Source organism: Manis javanica, chromosome 10 (genome assembly GCF_040802235.1).
Source record: "Manis javanica isolate MJ-LG chromosome 10, MJ_LKY, whole genome shotgun sequence".
In the NCBI taxonomy this organism is placed as follows: domain Eukaryota; kingdom Metazoa; phylum Chordata; class Mammalia; order Pholidota; family Manidae; genus Manis; species Manis javanica.
This window is the reverse complement of record NC_133165.1, coordinates 2,385,048-2,412,912: the sequence shown is the minus strand read 5'-3', so window position 1 is coordinate 2,412,912 and position 27,865 is coordinate 2,385,048. Positions and strand designations below refer to the sequence as shown.

At 52.1% G+C, this 27,865-nt stretch overlaps 1 protein-coding gene across 1 annotated transcript; it reads left to right on the top strand.

Moving 5' to 3' along the window:
- Nucleotides 1-1,722: 1,722 nt before the first annotated feature.
- Nucleotides 1,723-27,865, top strand: C10H16orf96 (chromosome 10 C16orf96 homolog). The gene is given in 19 exon segments (XM_073214152.1): nt 1,723-4,274; nt 5,075-5,155; nt 5,325-5,411; nt 5,530-5,772; nt 6,007-6,303; nt 6,305-6,785; nt 8,496-8,581; nt 8,932-9,010; nt 9,013-9,041; nt 12,793-12,867; nt 13,254-13,418; nt 17,098-17,297; nt 21,581-21,673; nt 22,226-22,425; nt 22,524-22,607; nt 24,840-24,920; nt 26,619-26,695; nt 26,899-26,947; nt 27,224-27,865. Coding segments are annotated over 18 exon segments (2,670 nt in total). The 5' UTR covers nt 1,723-4,274; the 3' UTR covers nt 27,487-27,865.

The following is a 27,865-nucleotide window of genomic DNA, read 5'->3' as shown; positions in this document are numbered from 1 at the left end:
ACTGTTTCTACCAATTAACACACCACCAGAGCATATGAGGGTTCTGCTGGCCATACCCTCATCAACACATGGTATTTCCAGACCTTCAAATTTAAATGCTATACAATTCTAAACAGAAGCATGAATGATGGCAGTGTTAATGTCTGTTTTGTAGTATTTCTCTTTTTAATGGCTCTTCATGGGGTTTGATGGCTCCCTTGCAGCTATCATCCATTTAGCAAACATGTACTGAGTGCCTCCTCTGTGCTGGGCTCTGTGTTCTGGCGCTAGAGAGGCAGAGAGGCAGCGGAGGGGTCCCTGAGCTGAAGGAGCTCCAGGAATGCCCTGTCTTCAGGTCTTGCTCATGTGTCATCTGCAGACGGGTCCCCCTCCCTGCTGTCTCATTGCCTGCTTCATTTTCTTCACAGCACATGCCACAATCCGAGGCACCTTATTTATCTGTTTGTTTTCTTGTTTGCTGTCCTCTGGAGGGCAGGAATCTCATCTGGTGTTTTCTAGCCTCTAGAATTGTTTCTGCCACATAGTCAACATTCGGTAAATATTTATCGAGTGAACGATTAAGTCTGACAAGCGGGATGAGAGCTGAGGTCTCAGATTCAAGCCCTGGCTCTGCCACTTATTAGCAGTGTGCGACCTTCAGTAAACGTTTAAGTTTTCTGATCCTTGTTTCCTCATCTGTAAAACAAGAGTGCTTCAGTGGGCAGAGGAAAGAACTAGCAAACCAGAAGCTAGATAGACAGAGATTATGCAGTCTACAAAACAGGGAGAAAATAAAGGGAACAGAGCCTCCACAAAATGTAGGACATGCAATGCAAGTGTCAGGAGCAGGAAGAGAGAGAGAAACAAAAAATATTCAAAGAAATAATGCCTGAGAAGTCCCATGTGTCCTTAAAAAAATCTATACATCCAAGAATCTTAACAAACTCCAAGTAGGAGAAATGCAAAGAGATTCACACCCACAGTCAATATAGTTAAAAGACAAAGAAAAAATCTCGAAAAGAGTAAGAAAAAATGATTCATCATCTGCAAGGGAACCCAGATAAGGTTTAACAGCTAATTCATCATCAAAAACAATGGAGACTACATGGCAGTGGGAATCATATATTCCAAGAGCTACAAAAATAATAATAATAATGAATAAGGGTCCCGGGAATTCCACTCCTAGGAATTTACCCTAAGAAACAAGTTCTCAGATTCAAAAAGACATATGCACCGTGTTTATTGCAGCACTATTTACAGTAGCCAAGATACGGAAGCAACCTAAGTGTCCATCAGTAGATGAATGGATAAAGAAGATGTGGGACATATTATACACAATGGAATATTATTCAGCCATAGAAACAGATCCTACCATTTACAACAACGTGGAGCTGGAGGACATTATGCTCAGTGAAATAAATCAGGTGGATAAAGACAAGTACCAAATGATTTCCCTCATTTGTGGAGTATAGCAATGAAGCAAAACTGAAGGAATAAAACAGCAGCAGACTCACAGACTCCAAGAAGGGACCAGGGATTACCAAAGGGAAGTGGGTGGAAGAGGGGGTGGGGAGGGAGGGAGAAGGGGATTGAGGGGCATTGTGATTAGTACATATGGTGTGGGGGGGTCATGGGGAAGACAGTGGAGCACAGAGAAGATAAGTAGTGAAGTAGTGACTCTGTGGCATCTCACTACACTGATGGACTGTGACTGCAATGGGGTATGAGGGGGAACTCAATACGGGTGGATGTAGTAACCACATTGTTTTTCATGTGAACCTTCATAAGAGTGTATATCAATGATACCTTAATAAAAAAAAGATTTAATAAATAAGGGTGATCCCTGTCTTGTAGGGCTAGCGTTTGAGTTAAAGAAATGCACATTCATTGTCTGAACCCAGTAGTTCCCTGGATATATCATTAAGGAGCATACTGTGTAACTTCAGATTGACTTAAAGATTTTTATGTGTTATTTAATTCACCTTATGTGGGTCAATAGGAGCAGCTCAATATTGCTATGGCAGAAGGTAAAAATCAGTCATCCTATACCCACCTGGAGGTTCCTAGGAAAAAAGGCTGTCTACAAATTACTCTTTTATTTATCTAATCAGTCAGTATTTATTGAGCACCTACCATGCGCTCGTTAGGAGCCATTTGCTGTTGAAAGGAAGATACAATCTACCTTCAGGAACTCATAGTAGTGGGAGAATACAGCACTAATCAAATAGCCACACAAATGACCATGATGAGCTTGTGAAGGAAAGATACAAGAAGTACTAAGATCCCAGAGTGGGGGCGCTTGCCCTAATTGAGGAGGTGGGGAAGGCTTCCCTTGGAAAGTGGTGGCTAAGCTGAGGTCTGAACGGTGAGTAGGAGTTTCCTTTCCCAGGTAAAGATGGGGAGGAGAAAGTTTCAGCCAGGAAGACTGCATGTGCAAAGGACCTGTGCCAGAAGGGAGCAAGGACAAAGAGACTAAAGGAAAGTTAATTTGAAGATTATGTATCTGATGAGTGGTTGATAAAAAGCATTCCTACAGTTCAGCAACCACACAACAACAAAAAGCCTGATTAAAAAGTGGGCAAAGGACTTAAGTAAACATTTTTCCAAAGATACAAATGGTCATTAAGCACATGAAAATATGTTCAGCATCACTAATTAGGGAAATGCAGATCAAAAGTACAGTGAGATATCACCTCACACACATTAGGGTGGCTATTATCAGAAAAAAACAGAAAATCGCAAGTTCTGGAGAGGAAATGGAGAAACTGGAACCTTTGTGCATTGCTGTGAGGGATACAAAATGATTCAGCACCTGGACGACAATAATGCAGTGCCAGCAGGGAAGCCAGGGGGCATCTCTAGGAAGGTTGGGTCAGAAGGACCTCCAGGATTTGCGCCCCTGTTAGGTCCTTTGGGGAATTGTTCTGGATCGGGCACTGTCAGGAGGCAGGGGTCAGTCATTCTATGAACAGGCATTTTGATTGATCTCATCTAAAAGGCAGAGGGATGAAGCAGGAACTAAAGCTCTGGTTGTCAAGAGGGTGCCTTCTTTTTTTTAAAGCCTAGTCACAAACTGTCCTACTTAATCCATGGTATTCATGCAGTGTTTACATAGGTGCAGGGAGAAGTATTTGCGCCGGCATAAAATCCCCCTCAGCTAGCCAAGAAGGAATTCAGGGCATCATGCTCTGCAAATGAGTCACATTTCTCCTGCTCTGTTGGAGTGGACATTGTCCTTTACAGCATTTATGGCACCTGCTAGTCTGAGACAAACTTTGGGTGGCCTTTTCCCATTGTGTTGCCCTGCTGTGGGAGCCGCAGCCGCAGCGCGCGCGTGAGGAGAGGCCAGCGTCCCTCTGGGCTGCCCCCCAGGTGGCCTGTGCTTGCACCCTTCCAGAGACCTCTGGGTGTCCTTTTCAGGGAAACGCGATCCTCTGGAGGGGCGGTAATTTTAAATATCTAAAAGTGTCCCAAATCACCCTGAATACGTGAGTGTGTAAGTGAGTGTATAGCAGGTGGGTGTAAGTAAAGTTAGTGAATTGTAAACTTTAAATGGGTGAATTGAATAGTATGGGAATTATATCTCAGAAAAGCTGTTAGAAAAAAAAAAATAGTATCTGAGTGGGCGCAGACTGAATTGGGGGTACAAGTGCCATACAAGTTGAATTACGACGTTGGTTCATTTTTTTTTTTTTTTGCCTTTCGAAGTGGGCACATTCCTTTAGGGGAATTCGTTCCTTCAAGCAGGCTGGCATGTCTGAAGAGAACCTACTGACTCCTGAAGCACAGAGTTCCCAGCATTGGTCCCCACTGTTCCCAAAGAACAGGGCTTTGTGGACAGAGTAGCAATGGCCTCAGCAGAAGCATTTGGTGGCGTGAGGTCAAGAACACGTGATTAAGTGAGCAACATCCCTGAAAACATCCTTACGTGAAATTCAGAACGAATCTCCCTGGGCTCTTTGTCCCCTGGCCGTGGTCACTGGTAAGAGTGAAACACCGGGTCAGTTCTGGGAAGGGAATTCTTGGAGTCAGCGCTGGCCTGGCGCTTTACACGTTTATTCCTACATACACCGTCTCCGTGGCGCCCTTGTGCGGGAGGTTTTATTTTCCACTTAGCAGGCAGGGAATCTGAGACTCAGAAGTTAGGTCATCTGCATGCGGTCACACAGCGGCTGAAAAAGCCACGGGGCCACCTGCATACACCTGAAGTGCAGAGGTGATCCGCTGCCCAGCACCAGCTCTTCTACAGGGATTGAACCCTGAGCTGGGCTCAAGCTGAGCGCCGTGTATGTGCAGTGAGTATCGTATGAAGGATCTCTGGGGTGGCCAGGGCGGGGCCTCCAGGGTGAAGTGCAGGACCTTCCCTGCAGACTTCCCTAGGAGACCAGATGAGCAGGCTGCCATTTTCTTGTCCAAGAATTGACAAAAGTGGGGCCTGGCCACATGGGGGCCCAAAAGCCCGTGACAGCTGGTCGTGGCCATGTCTTTAAGGCCTTTAGAGCACTGGGGCCTTGGTGAGCCCTGGGCCAAGGCAGGAGCAGAGCAAGGTTTGGGGAGGGCATCCTCATCGTGGCCCCCAGTGGGTAAGGCCCTACAGGGCCCCTTCTCACCTTCCACCCCCCTCCAGAAACGGGAGCACCTGTGGGTATTTGGCCTGTGTCCCAAAAACAGCCCAATTTTCAGACTCTTCTCTACAGCCTTTTCTCAAAATCTGGACTTTCCTAACTCCAGGAACTCTCTGTCTTCTGTCCTGATTCTAGAGACTTCCGAGGAGAGAAAAGGACCCTTGAACAAATATGTTTGAGGAAAAAAATGCCTCCTCAGCCCACCTCTTGGAGATTCTTATTGTACTTTTGCCTGTTAAAGGCTCTGAGAAGTCCTGCAGTACAGAAACCCATTGAATGTTTTTTAAGCCCAGTATGTCCCAAACCTATATGCCTAGGGAACCCTTTTCTACCCTTACCCACTGGGAAACATTTGCTTTAGAATCTCTCTTCTCTAACTCTTAGTCCCCTAGAACTAAGTTCTTGCATTCGGGCTGTGGGAGAAGCAGAGCTGAGACCAGAACCTGGGGGGCGCTTGGCTTATTTGACAGATGGATGCAGAAGGGACGGACACTTTGTGTGAAGCTGTGAAAGGGCGGAACGGGAAAATGAGTGCACTGCAACAGGAAGTGGTGAGGGCCCCAGCCCCCCCTCCCGCCCCTGCCCCCCTTCCTCCAAGCCCAGGGAGGTGGGGAGAGCGCAATCTGGAAAGGCCTATGTATTTCTGTGGAGGGCAGCCACCTGCGGGCATCACGCCCTCTAGGTTCACAGCCCTCATCCCCAACCTTCTCCACCCCCCAGATTTCTCTCCAGAACAGGGTACTCACCACCCCAAAAACTGAGGACATAGTACTCTGGAGTGGCCTCCGTGAGGCCATGTTCACCCCGGTGAGTGGAGGAGGAGGAAGAGGGGTAGCCGCGGAGGGCCAGGAACGGGGAGGTCGTGGGCAGGGTGACCCGAGCTGGCGGGAAGCAGCCCTGACCAGCCCAGCCCTGTGTTCCGCAGGCGACTCCCTCAGAGCAGCTGGAGAATTCTGAGCTACGGCGGGTTTCAGAGGAGCTCACAGCCGCCGACCTCTCCCAGGCCACCCAGTATCTTGAAGATTTTGGTCATGTCCAAGTCTTGGAGGCTGCCCATCACCCCGAGCTCCTGGAGACGGTCTGGCGTCACCAGGTCCCGGGGCATCTGGAGGAGGAGGAGGAGGAGCCTGCCCAAGCAGTGCCACTCACGGCCCCGGGGGCCAGGGCAGCCTGAGCCTGGGCCTGGGTTTAGGCCCGTGCTGGGGCTGGAGCCCGAGCCTGCGGCTGCTCCGGCGCCTGTGCCAGAGCCGGGGCCCGAGGTGGGGCCCAGTCCAGCAGCTGGGGTCATGCCAGCTCCTTGGCCTGGGTTTGGACCTGGGCCTGCCCCAGGCCTGGAGCCCACACTGCCAGGATTCTGGCCTGAGGTGTCAGGAGGCTGGGCTGCTCCTAGAGGCTTGCCTAGGGCTCCAGCTTGGCCCTTCAGGAGCTTCGGCCACACCCAGCTTGGCCCAGGCCCATCAGGCCCCCTGCCTGCCCAGACCCAGGGCCTCAGATCCCCACCACCAGCCTCAGAGCCCGGCTCGCATGGCCTCCTCCACTGCACTCACAGTCTCACCAGGCAGAGATGAACCGACTCCTGTCTGTCTCGGAAAATGAAGAATATCTCTCCCGCCACATGACGGCCCCTGAGGATAGGGCCTCTGAGGCCGAGGCCCCCCAGGAAGCACTCCCTGAGCACCCCCGGCCTGCCGTCCAGCGGATTGGAAACCACTGCTGCCATTGCGGCTGCTACTGCAGCCACCTATGCAGCTGCTGCCCGCTCGGCAGCCCCGGCAGCCGAGGCCACTGCCAGGGTGATCCAGGATGCCCCTGCTACCAAATCGGCTGCCGTTGTGACGACCGTGGCCACATCTGGGCCCTTAGGGGTGTTTGCAGACGTCCTGCACGTGGGCCCTTCCCGTGGGGCCGCAGCCTCTGTGGACTTCACTGGCAACACCGAAACGGAAGACTTGCCGGAGGTGGATGTTGACGTACCCTCTCTGTACACTGCTAACTTCCCTCCCGATGTGGCCCTGTCCCAGGCCATACTGGCCACTGAACAGGCTGTGACTCCCGAAGACAGGAAGGCAGCTGTCAGGTATGCAATGAGCCATATAGCCCAGATGCCTGTTAGACACAACTACCTGCAAGAAGAGTTTGCCCAGCTGTCATCCAACCTGCAGCAGCGCTTGTCCTATCTAGGTAGGCCTGGCCCAGCCCTGGGAAAGGCTGGCAACCTAGGTAGGCCTGGCCTGGCCCTGGGAAAGGCTGGCAACCTAGGTAGGCCTGGCCTGGCCCTGGGAAAGGGCAGCAGAGGTTGTGGGCTTCGTGAAGCACCTCCTCTCCTTGGTTTAGCTTCCCCAGCAAAATCTACACTTAACCATTAGCCATTCATTCCTTTGACTTAAGCATTAGCCTCTTGCTAGTCGGTTCTTTTACAGTGAATATACAGTGAGGTCTTATCTCAGGGGAAAGGGGCAGTTAGGGCCCAAAGTTGCCACTTAAGGAGGAAAATTGCATGTCAAAATTACTCTTGAAGACTCCCCTTCAGTAGCGCATAAGACAGGCTGTTGGGATGAGTCCGAATCAGCCAGAGTGCCTGATGGCACTAAACATACCCCAGATGAGGCGGTTAGCTTGGGGTCAGGGACAGTTGAGCCAACACACACATCTTTAAGGACACAGCCACAATCTGGGTGGGACGGTAGGCTTATGCTCCCACTTCACGGCCTTGATGGGTGTGCCCGCACTGAGGGGAGGAGGGGGCAGAATCCCTACTTCGTGGTCCTCAACCTTGAGTTCGCCCCAGCGTCCTCGAGGGGCTCGGTGACCAAGCTCCTGGGCTCCCCCCTCAAAGTTCCTGACTCAGCTGATCTGGGTGGGGTCTGTTTGTCTTTCTAACCCATTCCAGGTGAAGCTGCTGAGGCAGGGAACCCGTCGTGAGACCCACCACCCCCCCCTCTTGGAATCGTGATGCTGCTTTTTGGTTTTCTGCCAAGTACAATAGTTGAATTAACGCAGGTCAGATCCGCATGGGGTGCCACCCCCTGATCAGCTGTGCTGTTCCGCAAATCTCGAAAAAAAGTAGAACTTCACAGAGCTAAAAAGAACCGTATTGGTATCAGTGAATACTGGTGCACAGCCGAGATTATGAGAGTAATAAATTTAAATTTAAGATGTAAAACCATAATAGCCAAAATTCTGCTTCTGGCTGTCTGCCATTTTTGTTAAAAACTCTAAAGATAGGTTGTGAACATATCTTGGCTGCGATCTTCCACACCTCCTAGCTGTGACCTGAGCATCACGTTCTGGCCTCTCATCTGGAACTGGATATAGGGCACTTTTTTTAACCCCTCACCTTTTTTGTTAAATCTCCCTCTCTGTCTTGTGGTAGCATAATAAACTTCATATACTCCATAAGTAAGGTATGTCATAGTTTTGCTCAGGGCCATTCCTGGGAGGAAAGTAAATTATTCCAGAGAGGTTTTCCTAGGCCCGCTGTGTCCAGCACATAACCAGGAACCCCGAGCACCCAAGGAGGCTGCTGAGTGCTTGAACACGGTGAGTTGCAGCTCACATGCTACGTGTGAAGTGCACGTACGCCACTGAGGGCTCAGTGCAAAAACAAGAATGTAAAATGCTTCAGTATTTTTTTGATCACACTAAAATGATACTATTTTGGATATATGGGGCCAATTAAAATATTTTATTAAAATTAATTTCACCTGCTTCTTTTTAGACTTCCTAAAATTTGGCTACTAGAAACTTTCAAATGACCTCAAAGGCCCCCCAGCTCACAGCATCTTTCTCAGAGACAGTGCACCTCAGACATCTGCAGAAGCAGGTAGCGCTCTAGACAGAGCATCTTCCCCCATCCCTGCCGCCAACAGCCACCCTCTCCTTCGCTTTCAGCTAATATGGGCACCCCTTCCAAGCTTGGGACGGCAGTGGACATATTTCAGGAAAAGACTGTCACCCTCCAGCAATCCAGGATGAAGGTCAGAGTCCTGGGGGGAAGAGCTTTGGAGAAAATGATGGCTTGAGGTGAGCCGACGGCAGACTCCCTGATCCGGAGCCAGACAGAGCTCCTGCCCTGCCGGTGCAGCCTCCACCCTGCAGCTTAGAGGAGGCCGGGGGGCACGCATGGGCCCAGGAGGCAGCTGCGGCCATGCAGAGGTGGTTCCGGCAGCTGCAGGGGTCCCAGTGGGTGGGCCGCCGTGTGGCTCCCCAGCAGGTGTCCCAGGTGGCTGTTGAGATGGCAGGTTGAAGAGCGCTGGTCTGGGACACTCTTTACAACCCTTCCCAGCCATGGGAGGCCGAGGCTTCGGTGTCTGTCTCCCCCTTTTAGGAGGAGGAACTGGAGAGGATTGGGGGCCACCGAATCGGGATGATGAAGGATCACTACATGGTGCTGGGGAGGGCAGTGGAAAGCTGCAGGCTCACCTGGATGAGCTAAAGGTGCGGACGTCTGAGGACCTGGGGCCAGTGGAGGGTGGACTACTCATCAGGACGCGCAGCCCCTCCCCAAAGGTTTCCCAGATGCAACGAAGGAGGGGAACCCAGGGGCGTGTGGCATTTTACAGTGCCTGAATTACACTTCAATTGTAAGTGAACAAATCCCGCCCCCTCACCCCCCACACTCATACATACACAAGGGGGCCTGGATGGTGTCCACCTTGTTGACTGCCCAGTCGGCTGCCCCTAGAACATGCCTGGCACACAGCAAAGGCCCAAAATAAGCTGAATGAATCAATGAATGAATAGGAGGATTTCTTATGCCAACTGTTCTGTTCCTAACATGTCCCCTAAGCTAGCTGGTTTCCGAGTTTCCAGTGCCACAGGGCCCTTCCTGAACGCAGGGTTGCTGCCGTGAGAGATGTGGAGGCAGGTACAGAGCACCCGCGGGGGCTCATGCGGCCTGCACCTTCGTCTGTGGACCTGAAGGTCCCAACTCGCTGTGCTGGCCTGATGACTCTGGCCTGATGGTCCTCAGGACTAGTTCAGTTCGTGCTTTGTCCCGTCAGTGTCCCCGACCTTTGGAGGAGGGATCAAGGTCATTCCCAGTAGGAGGAGATGACCTCCCAAATTAAAAAGAGGCAAAATCCCAAACAGAACCACAGGAGGTCAGGGCTCTGACCCCAAGTCAGGGGGATGTTGGCGGATGCGTGGGGATGTGGGAGGTGAAAGGGGAGGGCACCTCCCTCCTCCTAAGGCGGCCACAGGGTAATCAGGCCAGGACACCACGGGGCAGCTTGGAAGGGAAAAGAACTCATAAAAGGGGACCCAAGTCCTCACCTAAGGGAGGGAGAGGGAGAGCTCCTGGGCCATGTGGGTGAAGGGTTTGTAGGGTCGGAGGCTTAGGTCTTTGCGGGTACCAAGGTCAGGGGCTACATGGTCCCTGCCAGCTCTGGGCCCCCAGTCACTGCTCTTCAAAGTGGCCGGGTTCCCGTGCCCCAGAGACATTTAGCGCTCTTCCTCCCTGGAGCCCAGGGCGTCTGATGAGCCCAGCCCTCTGCCCCGCTCTGCACAGCAGGGGAAGTGTCCCCGTGTCTGTGGCCACAAAGCTGTCACTTGCTGAAAACTCAAGGGTGAGGCCTGGCCAAGCAATGCCAAAGGGAGCCAGTCAGCCTTTGTCCCCACTTGCTGCCCATCCCGTGTGCCAACAGGAATTAATTGCTTGTAAAGGTTAACCCTGGAATGGAGCTTTGCATACAGCACGTTTCATTAAATATTTCTTAAACGAATGCATGTTGCAAGACCTCAGCAACCCCGTCCAGCTCTCCCCGAGGGAAACAAGGGAGCACGGATGCATCGGCCGTTCTGTCGTTAACGTCTGGAATGGCACAGACACACCGCCGTTACTGCTTTACCTGGATGTCCGTGAAGAAATATGAACGGACAGGGAACCCCAGAAATCCTCTGTTCACTCACTGAGCCACTCGGCCGGTGTTACTGAGCCTCCACTCTGGTGGAAGGTGGGAGCCCACGGTACCGGCGGGCCACGTGCAGCAGCCAGGCGATACAGCAGTCTGCAGGAGGGACCGCACCCAGGCCCTTCTGTGTTTGGGGGGATGCTCGTATTTGTTTGGTTTTAAATGAAGTGTCATTTATGTATTATAAAATGCCCATATTATGTCACCACCACCCAATCAGGTTGGAAACTTTTCCATTACCTTAGAGCACTCCCCACTAAGAACGCAGCCAGCAAATGAGTGAGAACAGAGCTTCTAATAGACTCTATGGATAATGTTATTTATCCTTTGCCCGTGGACAGAAGAGCCAGAGGTTGCATTCCAGAGCCATTCTTGGAGCAAACTGTATAATGTATTCAGAGCTCTGACTTGGGGCTGGAGAAGACTGTGTGGTGGGTGCTATTCTGCCACAAGCCTGCCAGACACTGTTTCCAGGCCCCTCCTCAGCTTTGGGAGGGGAGTGGGATCGAGACCATTTGAAAGAGGAGGCGACAGATCCAGGCAAAGAAACCAGCCGAGCTCGCCTGGCCGGAGGTGGGCTGACGTGGTAGTTTGGAGCTGGGTAGGCCTGGTTTGAATCGCCGCCCTGCCACTTACCGGGTGTATCCGTTTCCTGTGGCTGTTGTAATAAGTGATCACTCCCAGACTGGGAGGCGATACACATGTGTTCTCTGCCAGCTCTGAGGCTAAGAGCCCTGAATCTGGGTGTTGGCTGGGCCTTGCTCTCCCTGAAGGCTCTAGGGGAGGGTCCTTCCCCGCCTCTTCCAGCCTCTGGTGGCTCCAGCTGTTCCTTGGGTGGTGGACACCTCACTGCAACCTCTGCCTATCACGTGGCCTCTTCCTTGTATCTGGTCTTTGCATGGCCTCCTTATAAGGATGCCCGTCATTGGATTTAGGGCCCACCCTAATTTAGTATGACCTCATCTTAGCTAATTATATTTGCATATGCCCTATTTCCAGATGAGGCCATGCACGTAGGTTTTGGGCGAGCATGAAGTTTGGGGAAGATACTAGTCAACCCCACGCACAGGTGGCCCTGGCAGTGGAAGTCACAGGGTCCTGGCTAATCACTCCTCTTCATTTCTAGATCTTAACTAGAAAGAGCCAAGTGGAGACTTAAGTATTGACATTGCACCTGATGACTCCAAACGGTCAGAGCCCCCTGCTAACGCGGGGTCGAACAAAGCGACCTGGCTCAAGGCCGAAACGGGAGCTTCCCTCCATATCTCCACTGACTTTGTGACCCACTTGGGGGCAAGGTGGATGTGATGGAGCTTTGCATTAAGCAGAATTATGTTCAACTTTGAATATAAAACACCCAAATAACTGACTTAAACAAAGTGTAGGTGTATTTCTCTTTCACATTCAAGCAGCTTAGAGACAGAGCTGGTATAGAACTCCATGCTGTGTGACCTCCATTCACAAGGTCACCTCAAAGTCCAAGATGGCTGCTCCTGCTCCAGTCATTAACTCTGCATTCAAACCAGCAGCAAAAAGGACTCCTACCCACTTCCATTTATGTCCCAGTGGTCACACAGCTATTAGGGAGGCTGTGAAATGTAGCCATGATTCAGGGGTGCCAGATGCCAACTGAAAGCTGGGGGTTCTGTTCCCAAGGGTGAGAGGGAGACCAGATATGAGGGGAGAAGTAGAAGCCTGCTTCCGGCTTTAGAGCCAAAGTGACCCCAGCCTCTGGGGATGTGGCCCAGTACAGGTGGGCTCTTCCCACGCAGGTTAGGTCCTGCTGTGACCAGGAAGGTCCAGCAAGTGGAGAGAGGGCGGAATTCACAGAGGGAGTTGGTCCTCCATAGAGACCTGGGGATGGGGAATAAGGGTTCTCCTGACACTCGGGCACAGTGTGTGGCATGTAAGTGCTTGGTTGATGAAGAGCCTGCAGTTCCCAGAGACCCCATTACCCCATTACCACCAGGAGAGGTGAGCGTGCTGGCAACACCTAGAGTGCCGACTCACATCACTGGCCTGTGCTCCCCTTGGCCAGGTACACCGCCCGTCAGCGAAGGCCTGGGACCCACCTCCAAGGGGGCAGCTCATCCCAGGCCCTTCCTTCCTGATCCGGGCACCCAGAGCCCTGGAGCCCCAGCCTTCAGCTGCCCACCCTACCTGTGCCCCCCTGGCCCCACTGTCTCTTGCCAGCACATGGCAAGGCTGGTGTGGCAGGTAGACATTATCCCTGGGCTGCTGAGGACGGCTGGTACGCCCTTTGCTTCTGTTCTCAGGTTGTCCGTGCTCAGGTGAAAAACCTAGAAATGCACAAGGTGGACAGAAGCGTGATGGAGCAGGAGCTGAAAGAGGTGAGTGAGTAGATTCCTTCTCCGTCCTGCTCCCCTGTGAGCCCTGCTGCCCCAAGGAACTGGGATCATCCAGCCAAGGCAGAGAAACTTCCAGAGCCTCCCTCCCCCTTTATTCATATAGAAAGGCCAGGGAAGCTTCTCAAAGCTTGTCTCATCAACTCCTATTTTCAGTGACTCGATTAGCGGCAACTTGTCATGCGAACTTAAAAATCATGCACAGTAAGACCTTGGCTTAGATCTGACGGTTATGTGTGAGTCACCCTGGACCCCATGGTTGAATTTAAGCCAAGGCCAGATGTCCAGGGTCCCAAACTAGGAAAAATTAACCAAAGGGTCTGACTGCCCCCCACCAGCACCCCTGCTTTCTGAGTCCCCTCTTCCTCTAGAAGCCTGACAGGAGTGCCCTGGCAGGCAAAGCAAGCAGGGCTGACCTGGAGGCAGTGGCAGTGGAGCTGAGCAAGATGATGCAGGGCCTGCTCTTCAGGGCTGGGACCCGTGAGGATGGCTGGAAGAAGGCTGAGGAGCAACTGAGTAAGGACTGGAGCACCATGGTGAGCGCCCTTGTATTAGTTATCACTTGCTGCATAACAAGTCACCCTGAAATTTGGCAGCTTCAAACAATAAGTGTTCATGGTTTCTGAGGGTCAGGAATTTGGGAGTCACTTAGCTGGGTGGCTCAGGGTCTTCCACGCGGTTGTGGTCCAGAGGTCATCCTGGGCTGCGGCCATCTGAGGGGCCATCTCCAAGCCGGCACCCTCACATGGCTGTTGACCAGACCCCTCCCTTCCTCATCGCACGGCCTCCTCCCCAGGGCTGCCCGAGTGGCCTCAGCACGGCAGCTGACAGCCGCTAGGGCGAGTGATCCGAGAGAGCAGGACAGAAGCTTAACGTCTCCCGTGTCTTAGCCACAGAAGGCACGCTCCACCGTTTCTGTGACGCCCTGTTGGCTGCATAGGTCAGCCCTATTCAGTGCGACCAGGGAGCACACACAGGCGTGAATACCAAGAGGTGCAAGAACTCGGGTGTAGAATCAGGCATCTTGGCCCAAGCCTCAGCCCCAGCTGCACAGCAGTGCACCCTGACTTACAGAACCTTTCTGAGCTTCGGTTTCCTCGTCTGTAAAGTGAGGATTCACTCATTCGTCAGCTGTGTGTTGGGCCCCTACCCTGCTCGTCACTGGGGATATAGCAGAAAAACAGCTGTGGGGCAGGTTGTCGTGGAGACACATTAGTCTTAGAGATCATACACATCCATGCAGACCTACAGCTGGAATAACTAGTTTATCTATACAACAGTGGGCCTATTCTTTTTCTCTAATTTCCATAGCAGGGTGAAATAAACTGGGGACGGAGAGACTTTAAATTAAGACTCTTAAATTAAGGGACAAAATTAAGAGACTTTAAATTAAGGGACAAAATAACCAGATGTAACACACAAGGAAACTTTGCTTGTTCTGTGGTTCGATTGCTACAGCTCTAAAAATGGGCTGGAAATTACATCAAAGTCAGGAGTTACTGTTTATTGTGTTAGATGTGATAACAGTATTGTGTAAGAAAATGTCCTCATAATTCCTAAAATATTTATGAGAAATGTCATGATTTCTGTAACTGTCTAAGAAATACTCCATTAAAAACAAAAGGCAGATATAGCAACGTGTTAATAATTATTAAATCTGGATCATAGATATATGGGTATTAATTATTCCAGTCTTTTCACTTGTCCATGTATTTGAAGTTTTTCTTAATTTTCGAATTGTTGTTTTAAGTGATCCGATTCTCATTGCTTTGCTTTCCTGCCTATGGTTTTAGTTACGGTAAAATTCACACAACAAAATTAACTATTTAACCATTAACTGTTTTAAAGTGACTAATTCTGTGGTATTTCCTACATTCACAGTACTGCGTAAGCACCTCCTTTATCTAGTTCTGAGGCATTTTCATCCCCCCCGCGGCCCCCGAAGGAAATCCAGGACCCATCCTCCCCCCCAGCCCTCAGAACCACTAGTCTGCTTTCTGTGTCTCTGGATTTACCTATTCTGGAAATTTCACGTAGATGGAGCCCTATACTCTGTGAATTTTTGTGACTTCTTGCACTTAGCATGTTTCTAAGATTCATCCATGCTGTGGCATGAATCAGAACTTCATTCCTTTTTATGGCAGAAGAAAATTCCATTGAATGGATGCCCTACATTAATGTTTATTTGATCACCATTGATGGGCACTTGGGTTATTTTCATCTTTTGACTCCTGTGAATAATGCTGCTGTGAACATTCATGTACAACTTTTTGTTTGAACATCTGTTTTCAGTTCTATTGGGTAGATACCCAGGAGTGGAATTGCTGGGTCACATGGTAATTCTGTATTTAACTTTCTGTAGGGATGATTTATTGTGATGTCTGCAGTGAACTCTCAAATGGTTCAGAAAACAAATATACATACACACACATACAGATAAAGAAAACATGGCAAAAAAAGTTTAAACATTGGTAAATTTAAGTGGATATGTGAGTGTCTTTTAGACTATTCTTATAACTTTTCTATAGGTTTTAAAGTCTTCAAAACAGAAAGTCGGGTAAAGAATCTTCCTGGGACGTAGCACACATCCTGTCGGTGGCTAGGTCGTGCTGGCGGGGGGTCCCTTCAGCAATGACACAGACTCATCAGGGCCCAGCAGTGCTAGCCTGGCACCACCAGCATAAAGGCATGTTCTCTCCTTATGAGATGCAAGTAATTTGGGGGGCACTCTTTGGCACCCAGGAATGTCCATTGCCTCACTGGCCATCCTGGTAATTTCCTTATAAGTTGAGGATTGTTGCCTGAACCAGCTATTTCACAAAGTTTGCAAAATGGTGATTTTTCTAACCCTAGCATTACTTCTCTACTTATGAGCTAGAAATCCCTCATCAAGTTGAGCTGACTGCTGTGCAATAGGGTGCTTGCAGGAAATACAGGAACTGTGGTGAACTATTCCCATTAATTACCAGTTTTCAGGGTAAGATATTGGTGTAATAGCCACCTCCAATACATGGTGGCAAATGAGCGTTTCTATTATTTTCTGATTTCTTTTTTGTGTCACTCTGTATTATTCTTTTATGTACTCAATTCAGTCAATCAATTCAGTTACTATTTATTTTGTCACTCAGGTGGTCTCATCTTTGGCCTGCAGACTGGTTTCTGAGCCCTTGAACTTGACCCTCTGTCTCATATAGCTATCTTGCTTTCTTAAATGACCAAGATATTCCAGGCCATCTTCAGCATCTCCTTCCTCAGACCTGAATCAGCCATTTCTCTATGGAGTCTTGGTTCCTTTTAGTGAGGAATGGTGTTTAGAGACCAAAATTTGGGTACTAGAAGGAACACTTTAAAAACTCAAAAAGTCCCACTGTGGTGAAAAGGCTGACTAGTAGCTTCTCAAAAAGTTAGATCTAGAGTCACCATACAACCCAGCACTTCTGCTCCTTGGTGTCTACACAAGAGAAATGAAAACAGGTCCACGCAAAAACCTGCACACAGAAGTACACAGCAACATTCTTCGTTATCGCCAAAAGGTGGGAACAGCCCAATGTCCATCCACAGATGAATGGATGAAGACAGTGCAGTCACTCTGTGCCATGGAATATTACTGAGCCATAAAAAGGAATGGAGCACTGACACATGCTTCAACCTGGATGAACCGCAGAGACATTGTGCTCCGTGAAAGAAGCCAGTCACAAATGGCCATGTATTGTATGATTCCGTGTATATGAAATGTCCAGAAAGGCAAGTCCGTAGAGGCAGAAAGTAGTTAGTGGTTGTCTCACCTGGGGGTTTGGTGGGAAATGAGGGGAGCCTGCTAATGGGTATGAGGTTTCTTTTCAGATTGGTAAAAACATTCCCAAATTGATTGTGGTGATGGTTGCATAACTGAATATACTAAAAGCTACTGCATATATACATGATGCTCAGTAAGTATGTGTTGAATCTGTGACCGTCAGGTGTCTGGGGACGGCTGGGAGAAGTGTTTCTCAGGCCTGCAGGCCTGCAGTTGGGCAGTAGAGCTGGTTTTAAGTCTTGGAGGCGGTAACTCCTGGTGTTTCTTGGGTGTGGCTGCTGGGAAGCTCACTGTGCAGCCCTCCTCTAGCAGTCGCTTGCGTTAGGGGTATGAACCTTAACCCAAGCTTTGTCATTTCCCTTTCTTGGGCCACCACCCTTTTTTCGTTTAATCTTGCTTTACTCTATGCAACTTGGCAGGTTGCCGCAGATCCTTATCTGGAGCGAGGCAAGATGGGAATTAATGGACTAAACGCTCCCCTTCCCTTGGGCTGTCTGCGGCCGGTCCCCAGTGATTTGCATGGCCTGAAGAAAGACGCGGATGAGGCGCGGAAAACGGTCAGGAAGCTCCTGATGGAAGGCTTCCGATTTGACCCCGACAGCGCTGCAGGCCTTCGAAAGTAGGCCTGAAGGTCTCCCGGGCAGACATGTAGCTTGCAGAGGCTGGAGAGACCCTCTCTCCAGAGAGGGGAATTCCAGTGGCTTCTGGGGGGAAGGATTCCAGGCCTGTGGACCTGGGGAGAGGGGTTGGCATGGGGGTGGGGGTTGAGATGGGGCTGGGGGCACCCAGGGGCTCAGAGGTGGGCAGCTCTGGCCTTGGTGGGCAGAGGGGACTCCAGAGAATGTCTGCTCCAAAGCCCCTTAGGCACAAATGAGGAAACAGGCTCAGAGAGGGCAGGGGCCATGCCAGGCCTCAGAGGGGGCCTGGGCGGTCTGAGACTGGAGGCGATCCTCCACCCCATGCAAACAGAATGACAGGCAGAAGAGTGTGATGTTGCAGGGTGGGAGCTCCTGCCATCAGAGCACCCCGCAAATGTCCACTGTGCAGGCTAGCTTCCCAGGAGACCCCTGGTTTTTTTTGTTTTTGTTTTTGTTTTTTATTATTTTGGTATCATTAATCTACAATTACATGAAGAACATTATGTTTACTAGGGTCCCCCCTTCACCAAGTCCCCCCCACATACCCCTTCACAGTCACTGTCCATCTGCGTAGTAAGATGCTGTAAAATCGCTACTTGTCTTCTCTGTGTTGCACAGCCCTCCCCGTGCCCCCCATGCACTATACATGCTAATCGGTAAGGCCCCCTTTCTTCCCCCCACCTTGTCCCTCCCTTCCCTCCCACCCTCCCCAGTCCCTTTCCCTTTGGTAACTGTTAGTCCATTCTTGGGTTCTGTGATTCTGCTGCTGTTTTGTCCCTTCAGTTTTTCTTTGTTCTTATACTCCACAGATGACTGAAATCATTTGTTACTTGTCTTTCTCCACCTGGCTTATTTCACTGAGCATAATACCCTCTAGCTCCATCCATGTTGTTGCAAATGGTAGGGTTTGTTTTCTTCTTATGGCTGAATAATATTCCATTGTGTGTATGTACCACATCTTCTTTATCCATTCATCTACTGATGGACACTTAGGTTGCTTCCATTTCTTGGCTATTGTAAATAGTGCTGCGATAAACATAGGGGTGCATCTGTCTTTTTCAAACTGGGCTGCTGCATTGTTAGGGTAAATTCCTAGGAGTGGAATTCCTGGGTCAAATGGTATTTCTATTTTGAGCTTTCTGAGGAACCTCCATACTGCTTTCCACAATGGTTGAACTCATTTACATTCCCACCAGCAGTGCAGGAGGGTTTCCCTTTCTCCACAGCCTCGCCAACATTTGTTGTTTGTCTTTTCAATGATGGCGATCCTTACTGGTGTGAGGTGATATCTTATTGTGGTTTTAATTTGCATTTCCCTGATGACAAGCGATGTGGAGCATCTTTTCATGTGTCTGTTGGCCATCTGAATTTCTTCTTTAGAGAACTGTCTATTCAGCTCCTCTGCCCATTTTTTAATTGGATTATTTGCTTTTTGTTTGTTGAGGCGTGTGAGCTCTTTATATATTTTGGATGTCAACCCTTTATCGGATCTGTCATTTATGAATATATTCTCCCATACTGTAGGATGCCTTTTTGTTCTATTGATGGTGTCCTTTGCTATACAGAAGCTTTTTAGTTTGATATAGTCCCACTTGTTCATTTTTGCCTTTGTTTCCCTTGCCCAGGGGCGACCCCTGGTTTTAAAGACCCTGTTGTGTTTGGGGTAGAGAGAAACTGCATACACTTTTAGCCCCTTCCTCTGAGCTGAGCTGAGCTGGGCCAGGCCAGCAGTAGGACGTGGGGGTGTCCTGGCCCTGAGGCACAGAAGACAGGCCTGCAGCCTCCCCCAAGCACTGCCTGGGGCTGGACGGCCTCATAGGGCCTGGCCCTGTGCCGCCAACAGCTGGATGTCTGCCAGGAAACTGAGCCGGTGAAGTGCCTCTCCTGCCACCGGCCCGTGAGTACTACCGCCAGGGGGCGCCCGCCTCTCTCCTGGTTCCGGTCCCTTCCCAGCCCCAACCCTGAGAGCCTGCGGGGCTCCAGACCCTTTGTTCAGATGCGCATCCTTTGCAAGGGGTACTGGCTCCCCTCCCCTCACCAGCCCTGTCTGGTGCCCTCCGAGTCCCAGGGACAGGGTCAGCTCCAGAAGGAAATGGATAGAAGGAAATTGAGGGGAAAAGCTGAATTTTGTGGGACTTCCTCGTGCATACTTTTCTAATTGAATACTTTTTTTTTTGAGGCCATCTCTCATATTTATTGATCAAATGGTTGTTAACAACAATAAAATTCTGTGTAGGGGACTCAATGCACAGTCATTAATCAACCCCAAGCCTATATTTCAACAGTCTCCAATCTTCTGAAGCATAACGAACAAGTTCTTACATGGTGAACAAGTCGAATACTTTTTCGTTGAAGTGAAATTCACATAACATAAAATCAACCATTTTAAAGTATACAGTTCAGTGGCTTTTAGTTCTTTCACAATGATGTGCAACCATCACCTCTAATTCCAAGACGTCTTTGTCTCCCCAGAGGGAACCAGACCCGCCAACTGTCACCCCCATTGCTCCCTCCCCTCCAGCCCCACACAACCATATTTTCTGTCTCTATCGATTTGCCTGTTCTGAACATTTCATGTAATAGAATCACAAAACATGTGGTTCTCTGTGTCTGGCTTCTTTCACTGGGCATCACGTTTTCAAGGTTCCCCCACACTGTCGTGTGTGTCAGGCTTCCTTCCACTTTATGGCTGAATAAATCCCCTTGTATGGACAGGCCACATGTTCTTTATCCATCTGTATGCTGGTGGACACATGGGTTGTTTTCACCCTTTTGCCTTTGTGATTAGTGCTGTGGACATGTGTGTATATGCATTTGTTTGAACACCTGTTTTGAATTCTGGGTGTAAATGTAGGCATAGTAGGTTTGGGTTATATGGTAACAGGCATTGCGTTACACGGTAAGTCTATGGTTAGCTTTTGGAGGAGCCACCAAACGAGACTCTTAAAATGGTTTGAGAGCCAGGCTCTTGGGATGCCCACGTCCCCGTGGTGCTAGCTGGCGCCTGCTGCCCTGCGGTGCTCTCCAGCCTACCTGAGCCCACGTTCCAGAAGGGGCTTTGGAGCTATAGCCAGAGTTTTTCTTTCAAACCACAGATATCTAGTTGCAGCATTATTTATAATATTAAAAAAAAGAGAAGTGAGAAGGAAACCACCTGAAGTGCTAAGCGAGTTGCAGTACATCCACACCAGCCCGCACAGTCACGCCGGAGGAGCGCCGTGGGGGGCAGCGCCTGAGACTGTGGGCGTGTCCTCTCTCCGGCTGTGCCGCCCCGCAGCAGCCCTGGCCACCTAGGGCTCTCAGGCGCTTTTAAGAGGGCTGATGTGATCGAGAAACTGTATTTTAAATTCAATTTAAATGCAGTTAATTTAAAAGTAAATTTAAATGGCCATGCGGCCAGCAGCTGCCCTACTGGACGGCACCATCATGGAAGAGCATTTAATGACTGAAAAAAATGTTTACAGTAACTTAAATGAAAAAATCAAGAAGTCTGCTGTGATCCTAAAATACTTAAGAAAATATGTAAATATGGAAAATTACTAGGACACATATCAAAATATTTGTCCTGTGGTTACAGTGCTTTTTTTTTTTACTTATTTTTATTAAGGTATGATTGATATACACTCTTAGGAAGGTTTCACATGATACAGTGCTTTTTAAAACTTGTACTTTTCTGTACTTTCAAGTGGACAATCAACGTGTATTACTTTATAATTTTATTGTGGCTGAAATGATACAGTAAAGTATGTAAATGTTCATTGTACAACCTGGTGAATTTTTACATGTACACACACCTTTGTAACCACCACTCAGATGAAGATGTAGATAGTTCCAGCTCCTCAGATGGCTGATGTTTTATTTTTATTTTTTTATTGAGGTAAAATACACATAACATGACCGTTTGAGAGTGAACAGGCCAGCGGCGTTTTGGTTCTCTGACAGTGCTGGAACGTCTGCCACCCCAGAAGGAGCCCAGTACTCAGGAGCACACGCCCCCCGTTCTCCCTCCCCCAGCCCCTGGCAACCTCCAATCTGCATCCTGTTTCTAGGATTTATCTATTCTGGTTTCACTCTTATAATCAGAACAATTGTTCTTTATGACTTAACAAAGATCCTCACGGCTGCTCAGAGCCCCTGCATGGAGCCTGGTGCTGTGGACAGTTCTGGATAGAAAGTGAGTTTGAGGGCAGGCTTCCTGGAGGAGGAGGGAACCTGGCAGCCTCCCTTGGCCCCGTGCACCTCCCACGTAGCTCTTGTCCAACAGGCACCTTACCACCATCCGCAAGGCCCACCTGCTGTCGAGGCTGCAGCCAGCCAGCGCCCACAGCTATGAGTACCTACAACAGCAGCAGGTAAGGTGAGCAGCTGGGGGCTGCCCTATGGAGCTGCCCAGGGGCTCAGGGGCCCTACAGAGATGTAAACCCTGGTCCCAGGCCCCAAGACTTCCCAGGGCATTGCCAGCCTTCTGCAAGGGAGGCCTTCCAGGCCCAGCATTGTGGCATCTATTATAAGCCAAGAACTGTTAGGGAGGGTCTCTCATCTAAATCTTACAACCCCTGCTTCCCACTGGAGGAAGGAAGGAATGACCAGCCTCAGCGAGGCTGCTGTGCAGGACACCCCCACCTTCCCTCACCTGACTCCTTGACATCAGGAGGTCAAGAGCATGTGCTTGGCTGGCCAGACCAGGGCTCCGGGGGTGGCTGAGGTCCCGGGGAACACAGGCCTCGGTTGGTTCCCTGCGCCCCAGGTGCCTGCCTGTATGCAGCCCACAGGCCTGCCCAGCAGTACAAGCCAAACTTAAGCTGGAAGAAGCTCCAGCCTTCTTTCACCACTGGCCAGGCCCTTGGGCCTGACCCAAGGCTGCTCTGGGGTTGGGGGGGTGGCTGCTGACCCCCCTGTCCTGTCCCAGGGAACAGCAGCAGCTGCAGGTCCAGGACCTCGGCCACCAGGAGGGGAGCCGGGACTCGCCGAGCCCCCAGGGGGATGAGGGTGACAGCCCTGGAAGCGACCTCAAGTTCAAGTCATACAACTCGTCAACGCTCTACCCACAAGGGGATCCCAAATGGTTGGATTATGACACTGTGAGTCTGGCAGCAGCCCGGGCAGTGGGCTGCCCTGGGGAGGCCGTGCTGTCTGCTGGGCCTCTGTGCTAGGGAGGCGGCCGAGGACACTTCTGACCCAGGGTCTGGGCTGCCCAGCAGGCTGAGGTGTGGATGGGATCCTGTACAAGGGCCGAATGACCAACCAGGACATGGCGTGGCCTGTGACCAGTGTGGAGAAGGAGCTGGCAAGTGAGTGGCGTCGCGCCTTCCTGGGCATCCCTGCCCCCGATTTACTGGGCAGCATGAGGAGATACGGGCAGGGCTCTGACTGGTTCATTGGTCCTCACGCTGCTGCCTGCAAAGTAGGATCCTCCCGTATGCCAGGTGCAGCACCAGGCACCAGGGGGTGGGGGACAGCAGGGAGCAGAAACCATGTGCTGTCCCCCTGGGATCCTCACACAAGCAGAAGCAGACTGAGCAAACGGTCTGCCCAGGAGGGTCCGTGGCGCCGGACAGCAATGGAAAGCCGAGCCGCAGGGAGGGCCCTGGCGCTAGCACGGCCTGTGGGGAAGGGCACTGCGGAGGGAAGGCTGTCCCGTGGCCTTCCCAAAGGAGGGCGCTGGGCGTGAGGGAGAGTGGTGGCAAGGATGCTGGTCCAGGAGAGGGCCGGACACCTCCCTGCGGCCTCTGATGAGGGAGTAGGAGCTGCCTGGGTGAGGGGTCATAGGGGTGGTCCGGGAGCCCCAAAGTGGCCGGAGGTTAACTCCCACCTTGCGTATGCCTCCCCGCCCTGCTCTGCCCTCACCGACTTGAGATCTAAACACTAGACACGAAAGAAAAGGAAGGGGACCATTTATTGGGTGTGCTGGACAGAGGAAGTGCCCTGGGGCTGCCACAACCAGCCACCGCAGACGGGCTCCCGGTTGCGGAGATGGCGCGGTCCCCAGTCCAGGACGCCGCGGGGCCGTCCTTCCACCAGGGCGCTGGGGGTGGGAGGGTCCCTCCAGCCTCTGCCTCCATCTCCACGCGGTCTTCTCTTTGGTCTCAAGGATGCTGACCGTGGGATTTAGGGCCCAGCTTACCTCAAGATGAGCTCATCTCAAGAAGCTTGTTACTTACACCTGCAAAGGCCCTTTCTCCAAAGAAGCACACTCACAGGTTCAGGGGGTGTATCTTCTTTGGGGCCATCATTCAACCCACTGGCCCAGGAGGCAGGACACCCTCTCGAGCCCCACATTGCCCGGGGCATGGATATGCCTGTGCAGCGCTCACGGGCTCCTGGACGAGGCTCTGCCGCTCCAGGTCCCCGGCAGTGGATGTGCTTGGACGGGGGTCAGACTGGGCTTCAGGGGTCTCCGGGCAGGAGAATAACGGAGGCTAATACGTCATGAGCCCCAGCTTCTTGCCAGGCGCTGCCCCCTTCCACCTTGCGACAGCCCCGGGAGGCCTCACAGAAATGAGCAGGTGAGGCCGCGTGCCTGGGGCAGGGGCCCTCATCCCCACTTACCCACCAGATAGGGTCCCTACCCACCCACCTCCCCGAGGGCTGTCACCCAGAGGGAGACCGCCTCCATGGAGTATCCATTCTCAAGCCTGTGCCGCGAACCCAGATGCCTCGCCCGCTTTATCCTGCATGAGGGTGGCAACATCGAACTATTGGAAGCCCGCCTGTGGCCAGATCTTTTGACCAATTTGTCCTTATTGCTCATTTATTTACTCAAAAGAACATTCTAATCCCAAACAGACTCAATATCTAAACCTAAACTGAGCTCCGCCCGGGTCCTGCCGGGTCCCCAGTGCATTCATCTGTTCACACCACTGTGCCCACGCGCCCTGCTGTGCACCGGGGCCACTGAGGGGCATCTGGCCAGCCTGTGCCCTCTGGATGCCTGCACTGTGGCCAGGGGCTCTGGCAGGCAGAGGAACGCCTGCTCCAGTGAGCAGTGCCCCCAGCAGGAGGGCGGTAGCTGTGCTGGGGCCGGCGGTCCACCTGCTGGGCTTTCAGACAATCTCCATGGAAGGAAGGCCGAGTACAGGCAGGACTCGGGCGGGACGAGGAGGCTGGCGAGAATGCCCCGGGAGGGGGTGGCAGCGGCCCAGAGGCAGGCAGATGGGAGGAGGGGGCTGGGGGGACTGCCTAAAGCCGGCTCCTGACCAGGCTGCTCCCCAGCTCTGACCCAGTAGGTGTGAGTTTCCCGTGGCTGTTGTAACAAGTTGCCGCGAACTGAGTGGCTTAAAACCCGAATTTATTTCATCTTGGTTCTGAAGATCAGAAATCCAAAATGGGTCTTACAAGGCTGAAATCAAGGTGTCAGTAGGGGCAGTTCCTTCTGAGGGGCCAGGGGAGGATCCCCTCCCTTGCCATTCCCACGTCCCAGAGGCACCCCACATTCCTGGTCCCTGTGCCCTCGCCCGCCTGCAGAGCACAGCCCTCCCGCCCCTGCTTCCATCGTGGCCTTTGACCCTCCGCCTCTGTCACAGGACCCCTGTGGCTGCCTCGGGCCACCCAGACACTCCAGGGCCGCCTCCCCCGGTCGAGATCCTTCACCTGGCCACAGCCGTGTAAGCGCAATGTTCACAGGTCTCCCCACCTCTGGGCCTCTGCCCACACCGTGTGCTATCCTGGAAACCCCGAGAACCCTCCTCATCTGCCAGGGCTTACGTGTCCCCTCCTGTTGGGAGCCTCCCGGCTCCTCTGCTTCTGGCTTCTGCACAGGTGGGAAAGCCACGGAGTAGAGCCCAGGAGGAGCAGGCGTGGGCGTCAGGTGGCAACTTCAGGTTTGAACCTGTGGAGTCCAAGGTGTCTATGGGACCCCAGGCAGAGTGCTGGGGCAGAGCTGGGTCCCCGGCCACACCGGGTTTCAGTTTTGAATCTGTGCCCTGGGCCTCCGTGCCGCCCCATGGAGGGAAGCAATGTGACAGTCTCACTTGTCAGCTGGTTGGCAGGTCCTGACCTGTGCCCCAGGCCAGCCCAGTGGGGAACTTCTGAGCAAACACTGCCAGCAAATGGCCAGGCCCCTGTCATTGGTGGGATGTGCCAACGGCCCCCAAGGCACTGCCACGGGGCTCAGGCCCTTCAGCTAGTCATTCCCTGGCCCTGGGTGGTGCCAGGGTGTTTGAAATGTCATTGGAGAGACCTGACAGTCAAAGTAAAGTTGCTTCCCCTTAGAGTTTTCACTCCATAAGGGATGTTAAATGTAAATAAATAAATTCAACAAGTGAGTAGATGAAACATGGAAATGGGGTAGGGAATGGCTAGCAAAGGGGGGGGTCCCTGTCCAGCAGGTGGTCTGAAGGATGCCCGGAGGGAGGGCCAGTTGAGGTGGGGACCATCAGGAGACAGCCAGGGAAGGAGCAGCCAGGTGTCCCCATGGGAAGGAGCTTGCTGCCCCCAAAACTGTCCCCAGGCACCAGGCGCGCCCTTCCTTCCGGACCCCTGCACCTGCACCTGCTCGGCTGCCTGCAACTCCCTCCCTCCCTCCATCCACACTCTCAAGGCAGCTTTTCCCAGGAGTTCCCCCTTCTTCTTGTGCAGAGTGGCCTTTAGAATGGGTGGCCAGTCGTGGGGGTTCTTAGCTGGATGGGGAGAAGGGGATGTCTTGGGTTCAAAGGCAAAGGATGGGGCTGACCCCAAAAGACCACATATTGTGTGATTCCCCTTCTATGAAATGTCTGGAAGAAGCGGATCATGGAGACAGAAAGCACATGAGCAGCAGCCAGGGGCTGGGTGCGTGGGGATCGGGGAGTGGCTGCTTTGTGGGGACAGGGTCTCCTTTGGGGGGGTGAATATGTTCTAGAACTAGATACGGGGTGGTCGCACAACCTTGTGAATGAACTTAATGCCACTGAATTGTGTACTTTAAATAGTTAACGTTATGTGACTTTTATCTCCAAAAAAAAATATGCACGCACAAAAGATGAGGATGGGAAGCGGGGTGGTCTGCCCCAGGGGGAGTATCTAAAGAGCAGCCAGACAGGTAGCCTGTCACTGGTCCAGCCTCCCAAGCATTTCACCCATAACTTATTATGCTAAAATAACATCTCTGGCCTTGAGTTACTTTGAAAAAGCCTTTTTCTAATCCCTTAGTCTTGAGAAGCTCTAGGCTCTGGAAGGCAGGGAAGGGTGAATGTGGGGGTGGGGGCTGGGGAACAGCAGGTGTCACAAGAGTGAAATAGCCTTTGCAGGGGCCAGAGGACAGGACGGCGGCTCCGGGGTGGAGGAGCGCCCACCCACTCCTGTCTCCCCCCTTTTCTGCTAAGCTGAAGGTTCCGCACCCCCCACTCGAAGCCTGTATGACCGGGAGCACCCGAGCGCCTGTTTGGCATCATCTACCCCTGTGAGTACCTGCCCCCACTTGGGTACTGGCATGTCTCGGGAGCCCCCAGTCCCAGACTGGGCTCTCCTGCCCCACCTCATCCATCATTGACCTGCCCAGCCTGTGCCAGGGACTGAGAAGGCCCCTCAGGGGGGTCCCCTCAGCACCTGGCTCCTTGGCTGGGGGGGCTCTCAGCCATCCTGGGCTCCTGCCCCACTCTTCAGCGGGGCTTCCTGGCCCGGGAGCTGTCCCCGGGGGCCCAGCCTGGTGTCTGTACCCCAGTGTCCAGCTGGCTGCAGGGGTAGGGTAAGGGAGCCGCTCATTCCCCGGGACCCTCTGCCAGCATCCCTGAGCCACGCTGTGGGCACTGAGCTCAGGACTCCTGTTCACATCACTGCACTTCACCACACTAGGGTCAGAGCTGGGACCTGAGCCCGACCCCGATCCCAGCCCCTGCCCTCCCAGGTCTGCCCACTTCAGCATCTACTCCTGGTGTCATCTATTCCAGGCCACCCCCCAGGAGGTTCAGTGTGCCTGGGACAGGGTGAGCCGCCAGGCTTGGGGCTTCTCCTCTCCCTGGGACGGGTGACCCTGTCAGGCCAGCCTCTCCCCAGAATGTCCTTGGTGCCCTCCCAGCCCTGCACCCCCGTGCCAGCATCTGCTCAGCCACCTCGAGAGCCCCCACCATGATGCCAGCTCGGCCTCCGTCTCTGTCACCCCTGCCACTAGTGCCACCACTGATGCCCTCTGTGCAAGATCCCCAGCAGGCCCCCAGGGCCCCAAGGCAGCCACGGCCTCTGCATGAGTCCTGAGCCAGCACACAGCCCGCCGAGGAGCCCACCAGCCCGGGAGCCACGAGCCCTGCGTCCGTCCCGTCACTCGCCATCTCTGGCTGCCCCTTCACTCCCGCACCTGCCAAGCCCTGGCCCTCAGCCTGGCCTGGGGAAGCTGCAGGGGCCCTGGGCCTGGGGGACGGGTCTCTAGGAGGGACTCATTTTGACCCAATGGCTGTTTATAATATACATATAAATACAACACACCCTTCTTATTCTTTCTTTCATGGAGAACACAGCCTATAGATTGAATTTCCACTAAGCCAATTTAATTCCTTGACCAATTTTCAGTACAACAATTCAGGTGGTTTTAAAAACAATCACTGAACTTTTTATTTTGCTGAAGTGATTTCATCAG